General features: G+C 43.7%; 1 protein-coding gene and 1 long non-coding RNA gene across 3 annotated transcripts in view; one reads left to right on the forward strand and one right to left on the reverse strand.

Moving 5' to 3' along the window:
* Positions 1-19,908, reverse strand: part of ANTXR1 (ANTXR cell adhesion molecule 1) — a 242,800-nt gene that overhangs the window by 84,902 nt on the left and 137,990 nt on the right. Inside the window, exon 13 of the mRNA XM_060026455.1 lies at positions 14,650-14,745. Coding sequence (XP_059882438.1) covers positions 14,650-14,745 — 96 coding nt within the window. The remainder of the gene's footprint in view (positions 1-14,649; positions 14,746-19,908) is intronic.
* Positions 3,001-18,851, forward strand: LOC132434834 (uncharacterized). 2 transcript variants are annotated; one of them, XR_009521430.1, is made up of 5 exons: positions 3,001-3,217; positions 14,284-14,477; positions 14,606-14,804; positions 14,983-15,222; positions 18,249-18,851. It is a non-coding gene; the product is annotated as an uncharacterized lncRNA (long non-coding RNA). The 2 variants fall into 2 exon arrangements; XR_009521431.1 differs by lacking the exon at positions 14,284-14,477.

Here is a 19,908-nt window from a genome sequence, read left to right on the forward strand (position 1 = left end):
AAATATGAACAGACCAATCACAAGCACTGAAATTGAAACTGTGATTAAAAACTTTCCAACAAACAAAAGCCCAGGAGCAGATGGCTGCACAGGCGAATTCTATCAAACATTTAGAGAAGAGCTAACACCCATTCTTCTCAAACTCTTCCAAAAATTTGTAGAGGAAGGAACACTCCCAAACTCATTCTGTGAGGCCACCATCACCCTGCTACCAAAACCAGACAAAGATACTAAAAAAAAAGAAAATTACAGACCATTATCACTGATGAACATAGATGCAAAACTCCTCAGCAGGCCTTCCCTGGTGGCGCAGTGGTTGAGAGTCCGCCTGCCGATGCAGCGGACTTGTGCCCCAACGGGTTTGTGCCCCAGTCCGGGAAGATCCCACATGCCGCGGAGTGGCTGGGCCCATGAGCCATGGCCGCTGAGCCTGCGCATCTGGAGCCTGTGCTCCGCAGTGGGAGAGGCCACAACAGTGAGAGGCCCGCGTACCACACACACACACACAAAATCCTCAACAAAATACTAGCAAACAGGATCCAACAACACATTAAAAGGATCGTACACCATGATCAAGTGGGATTTATCCCAGGGATGCAAGGATTCTTCAATATATGCAAATCAATCCATGTGATACACCGTATTAAGAAATTGAAGAATAAAAACCATATGGTCATCTCAATAGATGCAGAAAAAGCTTTTGACAAAATTCAACACCCATTTATGATAAAGGCTCTCCAGAAAGTGGGCATAGAGGGAACCTACCTCAACATAATAAAGGCCATATACGACAAACCCATAACAAACGTCACTCTCAATGGTGAAAAACTGAAAGCATTTCCTCTAAGATCAGGAACAAGACCAGGATGGGCACTCTCACCACTATTATTCAACATAGTTTTGGAAGTCCTAGCCATGGCAATCAGAGAAGAAAAAGAAATAAAAGGAATACAAATTGGAAAAGAAGTAAAACTGTCACTGTTTGCAGATGACTTGATACTATACATAGAGAATATGCAAGATGCCACCAGAAAACTGCTAGAGCTAATCAATGAATTTGGTAAAGTTGCAGGATACAAAATTAATGCACAGAAATCTCTTGCATTCCTATACACTAATGATGAAATATCTGAAAGAGAAATTAAGGAAACACTCCCATTTACCACTGCAACAAAAAGAATAAAATACCTAGGAATAAACGTACCTAGGAAGACAAAAGACCTATATGCAGAAAACTATAAGACACTGATGAAAGAAATTAAAGATGATACAAATAGATGGAGAGATATACCATGTTCTTGGATTGGAAGAATCAATATTGTGAAAATGACTATACTACCCAAAGCAATCTACAGATTCAATGCAATCCCTATCAAATTACCAATGGCATTTTTTCAGAACTAGAACAAAAAATCTTAAAATTTGTATGGAGACACAAAAGACCCTGAATAGCCAAAGCAGTATTGAGGGAAAGAAATGGAGCTGGAGGAATCAGACTCCCTGACTTCAGACTATACTACAAACCTACAGTAATCAAGACAATATGATACTGGCACAAAAACAGAAACATAGATCAATGGAACAAGATAGAAAGCCCAGAGATAAACCCATGCACCTATGGCCAACTAGTTTACGACAAAGGAGGCAAGGATATACAATGGAGAAAAGACAGTCTTTTCAATAAGTGATGCTGGGAAAACTGGACAGCTACATGAAAAAGAATGAAATTAGAACATTCCCTAACACCATACACAAAAATAAACTCAAAATGGACTAGAGACCTAAATGTAAGACCGGACACGGTAAAACTCTTAGAGGAAAACGTAGAAAGAACACTCTTTCACACAAATCACAGCAAGATGTTTTTTGATCCACCTCCTAGAGTAATGCAAATAAAAACAAAAATAAACAAATGGGACTGAATGAAACTTCAAAGCTTTTGCACAGCAAAGGAAACCATAAACAAGACAAAAAGACAACCCTCAGAATGGGAGAAAATATTTGCAAACGAATCGATGCACAAAGGATTAATCTCCAAAAAATATAAACAGCTCATGCAGCTCAATATTAAAGAAACAAACAACCCAGTCCAAAAATGGGCAGAAGACCTAAATAGACATTTCTCCAAAGGAGACATACAGGTGGCCAAGAAGCACATGAAAAGCTGCTCAACATCACTAATTATTAGAGAAATGCAAATCGAAATTACAATGAGGTATCACCTCACACCAGTTAGAATGGGCATCATCAGAAAATCTACAAACAACGAATGCTGGAGAGGGTGTGGAGAAAAGGGAACCCTCTTGCACTGTTGGTGGGAATGTACATTGATACAGCCACTATGGAGAAGAGTATGGAGGTTCCTTAAAAAACTAAAAATAGAATTACCATGTGATCCAGCAATCCCACTACTGGGCATATACCCAGAGAAAACCATAATTCAAAAAGACACATGCACCCCAGTGTTCATTGCAGCACTATTTACAATAGCCAGGTCATGGAAGCAACCTAAATGCCCATCGACAGATGAATAGATAAAGAAGATGTGGTACATATATACAATGGAATATTACTCAGCCATAAAAAGGAATGGAATTGGGTCATTTGTTGAGACGTGGATGGATCTAGAGACTGTCATACAGAGTGAAGTATGTTAGAAAGAGAAAAACAAATAGCGTATATTAATGCATATACGTGGAATCGAGAAAAACGGTACAGATGAACCAGTTTGCAGGGCAAAAATTGAGACACAGATGTAGAGAACAAACGTATGGACACCAAGGGGGGAAAGCGGTGGGGTGGTGGTGGTGGTAGTGTGATGAATTAGGCGATTGGGATTGACATATATACGCTGATGTGTATAAAACTGATGACTAATAAGAACCTGCTCTATAAAAAAATAAAATAAAATTCAAAATTAAAAAAAAAGATTATGACTCATTGAAGGTGCAGGTGATTAAGCATATTTTAGCAATAAACTATTTTTTTTTTTTTTTTTTTTTTTTGGCGGGCCTCTCACTGTTGTGGCCTCTCCCGTTGCGGAGCACAGGCTCCAGACGCGCAGGCCCAGCGGCCATGGCTCATGGGCCCAGCCGCTCCACGGCATGTGGAATCCTCCCGGACCGGGGCACGAACCTGCGTCCCCTGCATCGGCAGGCTGACTCTCAACCACTGCGCCACCAGGGAAGCCCAGCAATAAACTATTTTTAAAATTAAGGTATGTAAATTTTTTTTTAGGCATAATGCTATTGCATACTCAATAGACTATGTAACCTTAATATGCACTGGGAAACCGAAAAAATTCATGTGACTTGCTTTACTGTGGTGGTCTGGAATGGAACCTGCAATACTTCTGAAGTATGCCTGTATGTGTTTTAGATTTTTTTGGTTGTGGTAAAGTTCACATAACATAACATTAACCATTTAAAAGTGTGAGCTGGCTGATTATATTGGGTGCCACCAAGTACTATCAGGTGAATGTGAAGATGCTGCTCAGCTGTCAGGAGTGACCTGGAAGAAACACACAAAACTCACACACACCTCATCTGTTTTCTTAGTTCTGTTTACCCTTGTGCAGTGCAATTAAATCAATATATCGCACTTGTGAGCCTGTGTACCTTTCTTCATGAAAGCATTTAAAGCATCCTCAACACGAGTGTATGTCCTGGTTATAAGAATCCAAGGATTCAGGGAAGGAGGAAAGCCTTAAGCTTGTGCATGAGATGCTCATGAAGAGATGAGATTCGTGGGACACCCTGAGAGCAAAGGGAGTAAAGGAACCCACGTTGAGCTTCATTGGAGACCACACTGAGGAACCCAAAGAAAGGAGAATGGAAGGCATGGGGCCCTTCATCTGCTTTAAAGGGGATTAGAAACATGTGTCATGGATTGAAGAAAAGGCTATCATGCTGAGAGCAGCAGAATAACACTTTTGTGGCATTTGGTCTTATTTGGAACCACACAAACAGCTTTTTTTGTTGTCGTTGTTATGAAAAGAGGACCCTGGCAAGACAACAAAAGCTGCATTTCTATTTTAAGCCAGCACAGAAGGGGTAAGAAGACAATGAGTCACAGTCATCCACCTCTGTTGTTGTGACACTTCATCCTAAGAATGTCCTTCCTTCTGTCCCGTTAACTCAAAGGCATGGGGCTACATCATACTCAAACTCATCACAAAACTTCATGTGTTTATTTTTTAAAGATTGAGACATAGTGCTATTTATACTGTAGCATTACTTCAAGAATTGAAGATGCTTAAAATGGTGGAAATTTTCAGTTTCTTATTAATTTTTAAAAGTGTATTATTTTATAACGTTGCACAGTTTTGAATGTTCTGTTCTGAACCTATATCCCCCCCCAGTCCTGTTATTTCCATAGGGCTAAAATTCCATATGAAGTGATATTTTTAGGAATACCCTTCATGTTATGGGAGAAATAATGGTACTTAGAGGACTTTTGATGTATCTGCTACTCAACCACTGTTCACTTTGTAGAGAGCAAAGGAAAGAGCAATGACAGGGCCTGATTCCTCAACTGATTTCTGGTCTTCTGTGCTTTCCATGCGTAGTAAAACCCCAAGGAGTCTGAGTAATAATATTTCTTGGGTTTTTGGTAATTTTCGATTGTGAGCTCATGTGAAGTTTGCATTTACCTATGGGAATCTTATGAAGACTGAGCTAAGGGATCAACCTGCCAGAGAGTTTCCTTTTGCAGATTCCTAAACACTTCCAAACTGTGATCCCGTTCTCTTAGTTTGTAATTTACAGAACCCCAAGTAATAAACATTTGAACTCTAAAACTGAGAGGTTGTGGTTCTGAATTCTTAGGGACACACACACACACACACACACACACACACCTCATAGCTCATCCTTTTACTTAAGGTCTCAGCTGTAGCAGAAGACTCAATTCTGACTCCCAAACTTTTATGGACCTATGTAAGGCTCTGAAACCAAATGTCTAGGTTATTGAGATTGGAAAATTACCACCGCTTTAGGGTCAGCTAACCGTCTGATTTCCAGAACCTTTTTTATTTTGTCCCTGGAGATGTCTATTTTCTTGTGAGCCTGGCTATGCATTTAAAACAACTTTTATTACATTTTTTTTCCAGGAAATTTTTTGTTTTTATTTTGCTAGGAAGTCCAGTGTATCACCAGCCAGGAGTAATTGATTTTTCCCAAATGATTACCTCTTGCATGCTCAGAGGGGTAACTCAAATAAATGTTGTATTTAGATGCCTAAATGTTGTCGTATGCCTAAATGTTGTATTTGGAGCCTTTGATTTAAAACATCGCATATCCTGAGACTTCTGGGCTGATATCTTAATTCCAACTCCTTTGCTACCTCCCTGGCCTCATAGGTTCTGTGTGAGGAGAAGGCATCAGAAGAAAGCTGTGTATAGAAGAAATGCCAATGAGATCTGAAAAGCCACCTAACAAAAGGCTTTAATTTCATGGATGGAAGGGGATGCTTGCTCTCATGCTTTTACAATTTAGGCTTCCATTCTGATTCCCTGACCTTATAATAAATATCCTTTTAATTAAAATCAAGACACCAAGGGAAACTAGGCAATGCAATGTGGAAAATGTCCAGGAAACATGAAATACTAGCTGATGACAGATAAATGAAACTTACTATACAAACAGTATAAATGTAATAGAAACCTCACAGTTGATTAGAGCTGGCCAAGTACTGCTTGAATCCAGTAATTTTATACTGTAAAAGTTTAGTAAAGTCTAGTGCCAAGGGTGTTGATCTAGAATGTAGTACAAGAAATTTTCAAAGAAATGAGCTCAACTTTTTTGTTTTTTACATTTGGAACTCAAATTCCAAATAATTTTTGGCCTCTCATCTTATCTCCCTTAAGACTGGAATTATTTAAAAGGCCAAATTCATACGTAAGAGAGAGTAGTGGCAAGAATTTTAACATTAGTTGATAAGGCCTAAATGATGTACATGGTAATTTCAAAGAGCAGCTATGCATATTCCTCACTAGATGATGCACGAGTCACTGCGAAACACTGAGACAGTTAAAAAAAATTCATGAATTCAGATTCCCTGAGGCTTAGAGGAGCATCTGGTCTGCCTGGGTTATGGGCAAGGTGATTCCAGCCACTGGCAGTGCCCGTGGGATCTGAGCAGGACACACAAGGAACAAGGGCACGGGATGATGTTCACAGTGTGTTTGAGCTTGTTGGCATTGACACCCTTCGAGGAGGGCGGTAAAGAGGCCACACCTAGGGACCCAGGAATCTGACTTTCAGCCAATTCAGCATTCTCTGGGCTTATGTTTCCCAAACGGTCTTTGGCAGAATGTTAGTGTCCTTCCAGACATCGGGATGTCAATAGGTGTTCGGGAAGGACTAGTGCCCTTCTAGATGTCAGTATGTTAATGAGTAAGGGTCAAGGGAGGATTCCAGGTCAAAAGAAGTTTAGGTGAACAACGTCTGGAAATGCTGCCCCTGATACTTGCATCATATTTTGATATGTAACCAGGTTTAAGGACCACAGGCCAGGAAATGTTGAAGGAGAGGAGTAGATTCACTTATAGGAGGTAAGAATATAAGGAAGCTACCTTAGTGCCAGCATGGTTCCAATTTTCTAATTTTTCATGTGAGGAAATGAAGGTTAAAAGATTTGCCTTTGATGGAGGCAGATCTCATATTGGAACCCCATTGTCTTTAATGACAGCTTGCCTCTTTCCAGCTCACATAGGGGCATGAGGATGGTGGCGGGTGGGTTTCCAGGCAAGTCGCAGGGCCAGCCCAGCAGGGATGAGGGAAGCCACGAGGGCAAGGTGGAGATGAGAACAGACTGGCGTGTGGTGCAGAGCTCTGAGGCGAGGGCAGGCCATGGCAGGGCTCTGCATGCTAGTGGGAAGCAACCTTGTCAGCTGCAGAGAGAGGTGTGTCCAGATGGGAATGGGTGGAGGCTGGAAAGGGATCCAGAAAGCACGATGAGTCTAGGCCCATGATGCCTGGCTAAGGAACTGCTTGTACTTGTCAGGTTTCTACTAAATATGCTTCAGTGAATCCCTTTGGTGATGTTAGGTTTGGTTGTCTGGCCCTGAAAATGAAATGCTATGCTTAAAGGTGTGGAGGGCATTATTTGAAGAATTTATTTTTATTTCAATTTAAGGCATGTCAAGTTCCTGATTAGTTTTTGTCCCTTGCAATTTGTCATTCATTGAACTACCCTAGAAATTCAATAAAGTGAATTAAACATGATCCTTTACATAATTCTTTAAAAACTGTTCATAAGATACCTACGAGGCCTTTAAAAACAAACCCAAACAAAAGGGAACCGCATTTTGTTTCTCGCGGGAGAAATTCTCAAAGCACGCACAAGATCCTCTCCCAATATTTGCCGTTATTTGAACAGAAATATAATGGTTTGCTTTCACCTTAATAGTGTAGTTTAATTAGCTGGGCTGCAGAAGAATTCCAACTCTACAGCAGGATCTCTTTTTATTTTCTCTCTAGTTGTGGTAAGAAACACATAACCTAATCTTAACCATTTTTAAGTGTACAGTTCAGTAACGTTAAGTATGTTCACCTTGCTATGCAACGAATCTCCAGAAACTTTTTCACCTGGCAAAATATGGCAAGATCTTTTGATTCAGGGTTCCTGATATACAATCAACCCCCTAATAAAATGGGCAGATTTCTAGGATTTTATTTAAGAAGCTGATACAAGTGTCTTTTGTTATGTAATATTTGATACATATAAAACAATGTGTGTAACATACATGTAATTTATGAAACCTGATAATAATAATACAAACACCCATGAAACTACCATGCCCTACAGTTCCACCGGTTTGTGGGTTCCTTTCGTATCCATTCCCCTTCCCCCCTTTAGTTTAGTTTGGAAAACATATGAATTACATAGTAGGCACTGTACTTCTTTGTGGGATGATTTTCTGTGACAAGTTTCTCCGTCCCCTGGAGGAGTTCATTGTATAGTGACAGGAACATATATATGAATGAACACTTGTGACAGAATGAGAAAATTCGCTAATAGGTGTGTGAAAAAGTGCGATGAAAACCAAGGGAGGTTGGCGCTGATTCTCCCCAGGTGGGAAAAAGGAAAGCTACTGAGACGGAGTGATCAGCGAACCGGGCTTTGAAGAAAGAGGAATTGTTGGCAGAGTAGATAAAGAAGATGAAAATATTTCAGCAAGCGGAAACAATATAAGCAAAGAGATCATTAGTAGCTATGAGGTATGTTCAAGGAACCCCAAAGAATAGAGTGTGCCTGGAGATGGCCCTCCTTCCATTTAGCTCCTCAATGAGCTTTGAGATATACTGAGTAACAGTCTGTCTTGAGCCAGGCATGGTTATGCACTGGGGAACTACAGCCCTGGCTTCCAATAGCATATGTCTACGGGGAAGATTGACAAGCAAACGATCAGTTACAACGCCATGGTCAGTGCCATGAAGGAGTCCGCACAGGGTGCCAAGGGGGTCCGGGCACAGGGAGGAGTAGGTGGGAGGTGAGGTGGAGAAGTGGGGTGTGGCCGGGTTGAGAGGGTCTACGTACGCCATGTCAAGGAATTTGAAGTCTACTTTAGAGATCTTGGACAGTCAAGAGGATTTGGGGCATGGAAGTGAGTGGGATCATGACCTGATTAGTTTTCTTTTTTTAAGGGAAAAAAACCTAGTGACAGTGAGAAAGGCTAAAAGAGCAGTTAGGAAGTTATTGCAGTAGTTCAGGCGGGAGATGCAGAACCTCAGACTAAGGCAATGACATTCATTCATCCATTCATTCCACAACTATTTATTAAGCAACTAATGAGTGCTTATGCTGGGGTAAAGGGTGCAGATGGATGTATCAGATGAGATGGCGTGTGAGAGAAGAGGATGCTCTACAGACACCTGTGAAGTGAGAGAAGACTAGGAGAGACAGAGGAGACCTTGGCAATCACTCTTCAGTCTAGAGTTTGGGCAGCTCAGAGGATGGTGACATATCTATCGATGAAGAGCAGTTCTGGGGAAAACATGATGAATTTAGCTGGGACACGATGGGGAGAGATGCCTACATTTGAGATGCCCATTGGGTACCAATACTGTGGGCCTGGTCTTCTGAAGCCGAGGCCAGCAATGGGTGGACACATTAAGTAGCCCTCAGCGTATCCATTGTAGCTGAAGTCATGAGCATTAGTGATATTGCCCAGGGACAATGTGCAGAGAAGGTTGAAGACAATCCTGGAGAACAAGAGGTGAGTGGCAGCAGGAGGAGACAGGGGAAAACTGAAGACAGATTTAGAAGAGTCGGCAGCAGCCAGCAGAGGAGAGAGTTGAAAGAAGAGAGTGCCCATTGCTGAAAGAGCTAAAGAAGAAGGCAAAATGAGCAGAGATCCCTGGCTGGGGAGTTCAGGCTTGCAATGTATGGGCTAGAGCAACGATGCTGATGGAGGCCAGGGTGCAGTGGGCCGAAGAGTGAATGGAAGGAATTGTGGACAGTCTGCTCTGCAGAGAAGTTGGCAGATGAAAGGGAGGGAGAAGGAAGAGGGCGGCTTGAAGGAGGAATAACGTATGAGACATTTTTAAAGGTTGAAAGAGGCCAGTAGGCAGCAGGGAGGAAGACAGTGTAGAGAAAAGGATGAAGATACCACAGGCAGAGGCGAATGAGAGAGAACAAAATGAAGGACATGAGTGGTGAGAGATGCAGCCAGGCTGCATCCGGGGAGGGGAGGGATGTTGGAGCAGCACGCATGAAAGTGCTACTTGAAGTGGAAGGTTTCTCACAGGACAGCTTGCACCTCTTACTGAGGCAGAAGGGTAGGCTGTCTGTTGAGAGTGAAAGAGCCAGAGATAGGACAGTCATCTGCGGGAGAACGGGAACAGTCTGGGAGAGACACCATGGGGGTGGAGTCTGGGGCTCCACAAAGATGAGGTGAGCGTTTGCTAAGCAATGAGAAGGCCTCGTAAATGAGCAGTGGCCCCAACAGCATGCTTGGGCAATTCTCTTCTGAAGGGATCATCATGGAGTAGGAGAGGAGAAGACTATCAATTGCTCTGTCTCGGTATAAGGATGGGGCAGGGCAAGTGGGCTGCGTGTTAGGTAATCGAGGGTGTTCATGAGAGCGTCAGCATGGGATCCGTAGGTTAAGACACCAGGCAGGCATTTATCCTCTCCCCCAGATTTTTGATTTGAAGGAGCCAGTCCCCATTGCTAACCAGAATCTATCAGTGTCTGGTGACCTGCTGAAATTTAGGCAGGATGTGATGGCCTTTGCCTGTGTACCTAAAGCTACCATCCTAGTTAGACTGCAGGCTTTCAGGGTGCTGCCTCTTGGCTGGGATGATGGTAGACTCTCAGGGTTACCTGCATGTTCTAGATCTGTATTAGATAATATTTACCTCTAATACCACTGATTCATTGTGGACTTTTTTCCTCCATATGTTCATACGTTTACTCATCCAGTACATTTCAACTCTTTTTTCCCATGATCCTCTTCTCATGCAGATTTCCTAGTCTTCCTTTTTTTAAAGTTCAATTTAGAGATTTCAATAATATTGGACCAAATTTATAAGTGGATGGAGTGTCCATAGCATGACTTAAAGCGTTCTGGAAATGCCCTTTGTGGAACTGAGGCAGGGTTTTATTTATTCATTTATTTTTTTGTAAAATATTGGCCCCTGAATTCCCTTTTTGAAAATGCAAATAAGCACAGGGTACATAGGCTGATGACTCTCTCTCTTCCAATGTGAATATTTTTAGTGCCAGTGAATAAAGTTAGGAATCTTAGAAGGCAAAGATTTACCTGGGGATACTGAGGGCCACATTGGGAAACACTGAAAACTTTGGATCCAAGATCTGGCCAATTCTCTCTCCATCAGTCATTACTGATAGATTATTCTCTGCTACGCGGGCAATAAGTTAACCCAGGTTCCATCTAGGTGGGAGATAAGAGCCAGCTGGGAATGGGGTCCTTCCAGAAAGGCAAAATGCAATGGGTAGCACCAGTCACTCTCAGCCTTCAGCTTTCTTCTTCCAGGACCAGCAGGAGGCAAGAGGATGCTGACGGCTGCAGAAGGCTGGCCTCGTAGTGTCTATTATGCCTGATCTGGCCGTACTGGTCGTTACATGTTAAAATGCTCTTTATGATTAGTAAATAGTGACCTGAGTGCCTGCCCTTGTACCCCTGCCACCCTACAGGACTTCATGGACCATCCCCCATCCCGCCCCATATCCAGCCACTAAGGGGTTAATGTTTGGCTCAATTGGGATGGAGGCCTTGCAAATTGTTAAAGATTTTGAATATTATTCCCCGGAAGAACTGTGCAGAAGCGGGAGGAAGGCAAACCTCATGGCTCCTCATGTTACAGACCCTTTCTGCTCTCTGGCTATTTCCCATCATGGAGATATGGCTTTGGTACCAGGCCATGGGGTATTTCCCACACTCAAGACAGGGCAGGGAGGTTTCAGGACCGTCATTTACAAGGATGCCCTCTGCTAGTCCCAGACTGTGGTGAGGGCGTGCTGTCACGCGGGGGAGAGAAACTTGCTGCATACGGCATCCTGGGGTGCGGGGAGATGACGTTTGCCCTCCTTCCTGTATACTCCCTTTAGAAAACACGTGAATTTACCCTGTCCTCCTCAGAACATCATCACTCATAAAGGAAGCCAGCGATCAACGAGTAATTTGGGGAGCACACTAAGCATCAGAGCCCCAGACAGCTTTCAGAAATATGTGGAAGGGCAGTTTTTAAATGCTTCATAAACAGGAAAATCAGTCTCTGAGATCTTCCCTTGTAAAGAAATTCCTCAGGACTTACAAAATCAGGCCACATTAAGACATTTTTGCTGTCTTCCAAAGCAACATAGGCTTAGCCAGATAGATTCGCTGAAAAATATTCTGAATATTGCAAAGCAATCTGACCTTGTGTGATCCTGCCTCCAATAATGAACGGCATTAAATAAGAGACATTTTCCTGGAAATTAAAACCACGATAAGATATCACTGCATGCCTGTTAAGATTGCTATCATCAAGAAGACAAGAGATAACAAGTATTAGTGGGAATCCTTGTACACTGTTCATGGGAATGTAAATTGGTGCAGCCACTATGGAAAACAGTATGGAGGTTCCTCAAAAAATGAGAAATAGAACTACCATATGACACAGCGATTCCAATTTTGGGTATATATCTGAAGGAAACAAAACCACTATCCTGAAGAGATACAGACACCCTCATGTTCAATGCAACATTATTTACAATAGCCAAGACATGTAAGCAACTTAAGTGTACATTGAAGGACGAATGGGTAAAGAAGATGTGGTATACATATACGATGGAATAGTATTCAGCCATGAAAAAGAAGGAAATCCTTCCATTTGCGACAGCATGGATGGACCTTGAGGGCATTATGCTAAGTGAAATAAGTCAGGCAGAGAAAGACAAATACTGTATGATTTCATTTACATGTGGAATCTAAAAGAACCAACTTCATAGAAACAGATCAGATCTGTGGTTGCCAGAGGTGGGGGCTGGGGTACAGGGTTGGGGGTGGAGGAATTGAGTGAAGGTAGTCAAAATGTACAACTTCCAGTTACAAGATAAAGCTCGGGGTGTATAATGTACAACAGGATGACTACAGTTCAGAATACTGTATTGTACATTTGACAGTTGCTAGGAAAGTAATCTTAAAAGTTCTTATCACAAGGAAAAATGTGTAATATGTGGGGTGATGGATGTTAACTTACTATGGTAAACTTTTTGCAATATATACACGTACCAAATCATTAAGTTGTATACCATAAACTTATAAAATGCTATCTGTCAATTCTATTTCAATAAAACTGGAAAAAAGAGACATTTCTCACTAATATAAATTGAATGCCATACAGTACAGTTATATATTCCTATTATAGTAAATATTTTAAAATATTAATAATAGTAATTATTAATAATAATACAAGGAACAATCTTAAGCAGATATATAGATAATCCTTTAATTTTCACCATCTACCTATGAGGTCAGAGCTCTCATCGTCCTCATCATATAAATGAGGAAACTGGGGCACAGAGAGGTTAAGTAACTTGCCCAAGATCACACAACCAGTAAATGGTGGAGTACTGCTTGGCTGTTGTATTGTTCCTAGCTGTCCCCACCGAGAGGTAACTGTTTTTAATAATCAAAGGGACTAAGTGAACAAAGGGTGATGCCTACTACAACAGAAGCCCCAGTGTTCACCTCAGGCTGCCACCACCAACACTCCCAGCCACCCTCTTCTTTAAGAGCCCTCTGAAAGTGTTCTTCCCACGAGAATTCCAGACTTGAAGATATGCTTCCTTTTGAATCACCATAGAAAGCAGTCTGGCTGCCTCAGTGTTTTTTTTAACCTTAAAAATAACATGGTTATGCAGCCTTAAGTATTTAAACATTTAAATCTGGGGCTGCTGTGCTTAAGACTGCTTAAAATCTTGGTGAAATCACTCCAGCCTGGATTACACTAATTGACCTGAGACTTGCACCTGTCCCTCCCACCAGGGTCCCTCCCACCCACACATGCTTGTCTGCTACAAGTCATCTTTTCCCCTCAAAACCAGAGGCTTCTGTTGGTGCAAAAGCCTCTTTCTTTCCAGAATCCTTGCCACAGGGATCCACATCCTGACTGAGTTTTGCATTCATCCATTTATCATCTCTTTAAAGTGTTGTTTGAAACCATTTCTCCCTTTTGTTCAAGTCTAGTGCTCTATGAGGCTTCAGTTTCTGTCCTACACACAGATTTGAGTCGCCTTGCACTGTATGCTAAATGCTGGATTTCCAGAGATAAAGTGAAGACAAGCTCTAGCCTGGAGATGCTCACCATCTGTTTTCCTCTGCTGGGCCTGCCATGGAAGAACTGAGATGCAGGGAATGGAAGAAGCTGTGGCAGTGGAGCAGCGCTCGCTTCAAACGCACCTGCCTTTACAGCGCATGCTCTGATTGTGCATGAAGTCAGGGCATGTGCTAGAACTAGACTTGCAAGAGCTAATGTTTTTTTTTCATTTGGATATTACTTTGTTTGGTGTTTTCCTGGTTTGGGGGCCAGGGAATAGAAACTGATAGACAAGCACATATCATTTGGGCACGGCAGGTGATGGCGGGTTATCCCAGGCCCTGCACTATTTGGGGATGCTGGCCAGAGCTATGTGGTGGCTCCAGGTGATGGTGATGGGGAGGAGATCCTTACTGATCCTGTGCTGGGCACATATAGGTGTGTCCTATAAATGGTAGCTAAAAGAATAAAATAAAGGTAGGTGCCACTCTTTTTTTTTTTTTTTTTTTTGCAGTACGCGGGCCTCTCACTGTTGTGGCCTCTCCCATTGCGGAGCACAGGCTCCGGACACACAGGCTCAGCGGCCATGGCTCACGGGCCCAGCCACTCCACGGCATGTGGGATCCTCCCGGAACGGAGCACGAACCCATGTCCCCTGCATCGGCAGGCGGACTCTCAACCACTGCGCCACCAGGGAAGCCCGATCATGTTAGTATTTGCCAATTTTGTAAAAATTGTACAAAAGACGCTAGACTTATTGTTAATTATTTACACAGTTTCTTGTTGCCCTCTACCTACTCATGGTCCTGTTAACCTGTGTCATTCTTTGCTTTGAGCCGCCTGAGGTCTGAGGCCGGGGGGGGAAGCTTGGGGCACTTACCACGGTGCAGCAGAGGGGCCAGAACCACCAGAGGAGAGCCAGGGCCAGAAGCAGGAACAGGATCAGCAGGGCGATCGCCAGGATGGAGCCATCGGACTGCGGGGCCGAGAGAGAGGGCGGTCAGCAGTGGGGCCGGCTGTGCGCGCAACCAGCATGTGAGCTTGGGGGGCAAGGCAATACCTGTGGTCTCTCCCTCCCCGCACTCCCATCCCCAGTATGCAGATTTAAGTCCCAGAGAAGAGCACAGTTTGCCAAGTAAACTGTGCTGCCCAACATTCTGGGCAACACACTCTATGTAGTCAGTTCTCATGAGAAGTGGGTTTGTCTTTTCAGGGAGGCCCCATTCTTCTCTTGGAACAACAGCCTGAAGGACCAATCCTGCAGGAGACAGAGCAGATGGCTGCCTTTGCAGCTGGGCACTGAGATGGCCTACCACCGCCATCTGCCTCCGGACCATCACCCTGTGCCCGGTGACAGCCTCCCACTCCCTGGAACTGCTGTTCCCGCCACCCCTTGGGCTGGACTTGGGACAATTCTCAACTCAGCCTGCTTGCCTGAGCCCGTGTCTCGTAGGTGCGTGTAAGAGAGTCAAGAGGCAAAGTCTAGAGCCCACTGATGGGATGTGATAAAGGGCAGAGGGATTCCAGGGAGTAGAGGGTGAGGCAGCTTCTGCTGACCCTGGGAGGGGAGGGGTGTGGTGACTGAGTCAACGCTGCTCTCGGGTCCAATGAAGCAGGCGCCCAAGACAAATCATGCCCACTTCCAAACATGCCTAGGCCAGTCCCCAAGACAGACAGTTGCCGTGGGCTGACATGATGATTAACTTTCATCAACAGAGATCCCACTCCCTCGGTGTCAGTATTCTGGGGCTGCTGGTTCAAGGGAGCAGATTTAAGTCCCCGCCACCACCCCTTCTTCCCAGCTACCGGGAGTGCAAGTGGGTACAACCTTTAGAGCTGGGGGCGAGGGGCAAGTTGTCACAGGTATTAATTGTCATAGGTACCCCTTCTGAATATAGCTGGCAATATAGCTCCCCCCCAAATCAGATATGTTTGCACAGATGCTGATGATAAAGGAAAGCAACCTAAATGTTTAACAATTAAGGAATAGTTAATAATACATGGTAGAACCACCAATTACTCTGTAGACATTATATTTACACATAATATTTAAATGACCTGAGAGAACAGCCCTGATATGATGAGTGGACTTATGTTTGCCAAGAGGGAGAGAGAGACTGAGGGCTATTTACTCAAATAGTAATGGTGATTTTGCTCGTAGTGGATTTATGGTAATTAAAAAAAAATCTGTCTTTGCCTTTCTTTTTCTTTGTTGAACATTGCACAATGAGAAAGTAAACTCTTGAAGTTGTATTTTAAAAATCTGCACTTGGGGCTCCTCCCTATGGTATCAGGGCTCACGTGGCCCTGGGGTTCTCACCCAGGATCAGTGGACCTATGGGGTACACAGATGGGCTCAAGTGGATGGGAGGTGTGACCCTCCCGAAACAACACTCATGACCTTCAGAGCATGTGTCTTCAGGGGAGACTGTTCACAGCATGATCAGACTTTCAAAGCTGCCCTCTCCCCAACCATTTACAGAGGGGGAGGTTGGATGGCCCGTCCGAGGCTACACAGCAGGTTAATGGCAGAGCTGGGGCGTGATTCACCCCTACTCTGAGTGCTCAGTGGGGGCTACTGGAAGCTGTTTAAAGGCAGCTTTTACTCCCTGGAATGTCTTTGACCCAAAAGCCAGGGAACTAAACACTCAGATCCCACCAAGCCAAGGCTTGGGAATGCCAGATTGTCCCCGAGGGAGCTGCACCTCACAAGTGCAGGTGCAGGGCTGGGCAGTGGGTGGGGAGAGGGCACAGCAGCCAGAGGACGCTCTTGGACCCACAACGTTTATGCATGAGCTACGGCAGACGGATGCTCTCCTCGAAGATACAAAGAAATCCCATGTGTTCTCCAAACTTACTGTTAGTCAAGGACAGCCCCCTTGATCTTTCAGTCTCTACGTTCCACGCCCATAAAATGGAGATGCTGAACCTCACCTGCCTCATTGCATTGATGTGAGGGGAAAATGAGCTGTAAGATGTAAGCAGACATGGCTGGACAAGTGGGATGGAAGCTATCAGGTCAGACGCTGAGCTGTAACTCATCCTCCCTTTGTTTCCTCGTGGCCAGCAAACATGGTGGCCATTTCAGATCATAAGTCTGTTTGCCGTCGGAATAATAAGTGGTTTGGTTACTGCAAGGCTTATAAAACAGTGGTCTTTCAGTATAAGGTTATAATTTAGTAAAGACTACAGACTGCATTTATTCCCATTATATGCAATCTCCCCTCTCCTGATTTTACTTTCACTCTAGAGAGAGGAACTGAAGCAGAAAGGCTGATATATTGTGGGGAACATTATTTTAATTCCTTCTGGAAAAAGAAGGACTTTTCCTGCGAAGTGGGGAGGGTGGAGGACCGGGACCACAAGGGGAGAGGGGAGGCTTCAGCTCCGGAAGGAGATTTCCTGGATTCAGACAAAGCTTCATCCCGCCCCTCTCTGACCAGGCTTGGTCTGCCTCGTCCCAGCCCTCCCTTCCGTAGCGAAGGAGGACAGCGTGGGGCTCAGCAGGGGCAAGGTGCAGTGGGGACGCTGGGGGAGTGGAAATGCAGTGGGGCAGACGCTCCTGGAGGGACTGACCCTTGCTCTGGATGCAGCCCCCAGTAAAGCCCCCCAACGCACTGCCTGGTTTTCAAGATCTTCCAGCACCGTTATATACAAACACCCAGTGTAAAAGGGTCACCGTCAGACAAGAGGCATGAATCTCTGATGAACTTAGACATGAAGCTAATGTCCTACAAGTAGGTAACATGTGCATGCAACCTCGGAGGAGGTTCGTTCATGGATTCATTCAGCAAACGTTTCCTGAGGGTCCGTCCGGTACCCATGGAGCAGACCTCAGCGGTAAGGATGGATCACACAGAACCAAGGTGCTCATGGTCTGATGAGGAATATGTATCAACCGTTACCCACACTCAGGGGCCTGTGTGTTGTTATTCAACAGCTGTACACGCAGCACCTTTAATTAATTAATTTATTTTTGGATAGTTTTTATTTTATTTAAAAAATTTAAAAAAATTTTAATACAACTTTAAAGGTTACTTTCCATTTGCAGTTATAACAAATGGTGAGCTCTATTCCCCGTGTTGTACAGCACATCCTTGAGTCTGTCTATCTTACACCCAACAGTTTGAACCTCTCGCCCCCCAACCCCTCGGTTGCCCCTCCCCAACCTCCCGCCCGCCACTGGTAACCACTTGTTTGTTCTCTATATCTGTGAGTTTCACGCAGCACCTTTTATGTGCCAGGCAGTGAAAAAAGCAAACAGTCTCTTGAGTCTTAAAGCTTACATTCTGGTGCAATAGTAGTAATGATAGTGATGATAATAATACTTGTTATCAGTATAGCTCGTATTTATTGAACACTTACTATGTGCCAGGGACTGTCCTTTCTAAATATGTACTAACATGCTTTCCATGTGTTAGTTCACTTAATATTAACAACCTTATGAATTCAATAATATTGATTTTTCCTATCTTACAGAAAAATACTGAGGCAAGGACAGAAGAAGCAACTTGCCCAAGGTCACAGGGAGAAACCAGAATTTAAAACTGGGCCATTTGGTAAGACATGAAAGCAACCTAAATGTCCACTGACAGATGAATGGATAAAGCAGATATGGTACATATATACAATGGAATACTACTCAGCCATAATAAAGAATAAAATAATGACATTTGCAGCAACATGGATGGACCTAGAGATTATCATACTAAACGAAGTGAGTCAGACGGAGAAAGACAGATACCATATGATATCACTTATATGTGGAATCTAAAATATGGCACAAATGAACCTATCTACAAAACAGAAACAGACTCACAGACAGAGAACAGACGTGTGGTTGCCAAGGGGGAGGGAGGGATGGATTGGTAGTTTAGGATTAGCAGATGCAAACTATTATACAGAGAATGGATAAACAATAAGGTACTACGGTATAGCACAGGGAACTATAGCCAATATCCTGTGATAAACCATAAATGGAGAAGAATATGAAAAGGAATGTATATATGTGTATAACTGAATCACTTTGCTGTATAGCAGAAATTAACATTGTAAATCAACTATATTTCAATAAACTAAAGTTTTAACAGAGTTGGGCCATTTGGTTCCACAGCCTACAAGTTCAACCAGCAGGTTACTGCCCTCAGCAAGCACTAAGAACTAAGTGTCTGGAACTAGCAGTGAGGCGGTGACACTGGATTCTCGCCCTCAGGGCGAAGGAGAGCTTGGCATTCCTGCACAGAAAGCAAACACAAAGTGCATGGTGTAGGGGTCAAGGAGGCAGGGTCCCCACTGTTGGAGCCCAAGCTGAGGGGCATGGCTTCTATCTTGAGCCTGAGTGGCTTCAACCTGGGGAGACTGTGATCGGACTTGTTTCTTGGGAAGTAAATGCTTTCAGTGCATAGAGTATGGACCTGAGGGGAAGACTGGAGGTCGAAGGCCCAGGTGGAAGGCTCCTGCAGTCCCTCCCAGTCTTTTAGGATGACATTTTACAAGGTCACTCCTTCTGAAACTCTTGCATTTTCATGGATGTCTTTGTACTAATTTTACTAACGATAGCGACTGTTATTGTGTGCTATCTGCATTCCCGGCGCTAGGCAAAGTGCTACCTATGCATGAGCTCATTTAATTAAACGAGCCTTGTTAAAGCAGTCTTGTTGCAGGAACTGTTATCCCCTTTTTGAATAAGGAACAAGGAGACTCAGCGAAGGTATGTAACTTACCCAGACCCTTCCTGTACCACTTATGGACATATTTATATGCCCTCAATTTTAATGTTGCAAAACTGGGAATTGAACCTTCACAGTCTGATTTTAGAACCTTGTCCCCTTCCACTTCATCATTACACTCTAATGCCAGATTTATAAAAAATTCGCTTAATATCTATACTTGAAAGACTAAACATAAGGCAGCTGCATGAGAGACTGAGACCGTGTTTGTAATCGCTCCACCTGATGGAAGGAAGTTCATCCACACGGCTCCGGGTGGATCAGAGAGTCACATAGTGCAAGTGTATTTCAGAGTGAAGTCCGAAAGGGATGGAGGCCACAGCAGGGCCTGGTTGCCCCTTATGATCTTGAATTGGAATTTCTATCAATTACCTTGTGAAGAGGAATTGACAATCATGTAAGGATGGCTC

This window comes from Delphinus delphis, chromosome 12, assembly GCF_949987515.2.
Source record: "Delphinus delphis chromosome 12, mDelDel1.2, whole genome shotgun sequence".
Classification (NCBI taxonomy): domain Eukaryota; kingdom Metazoa; phylum Chordata; class Mammalia; order Artiodactyla; family Delphinidae; genus Delphinus; species Delphinus delphis.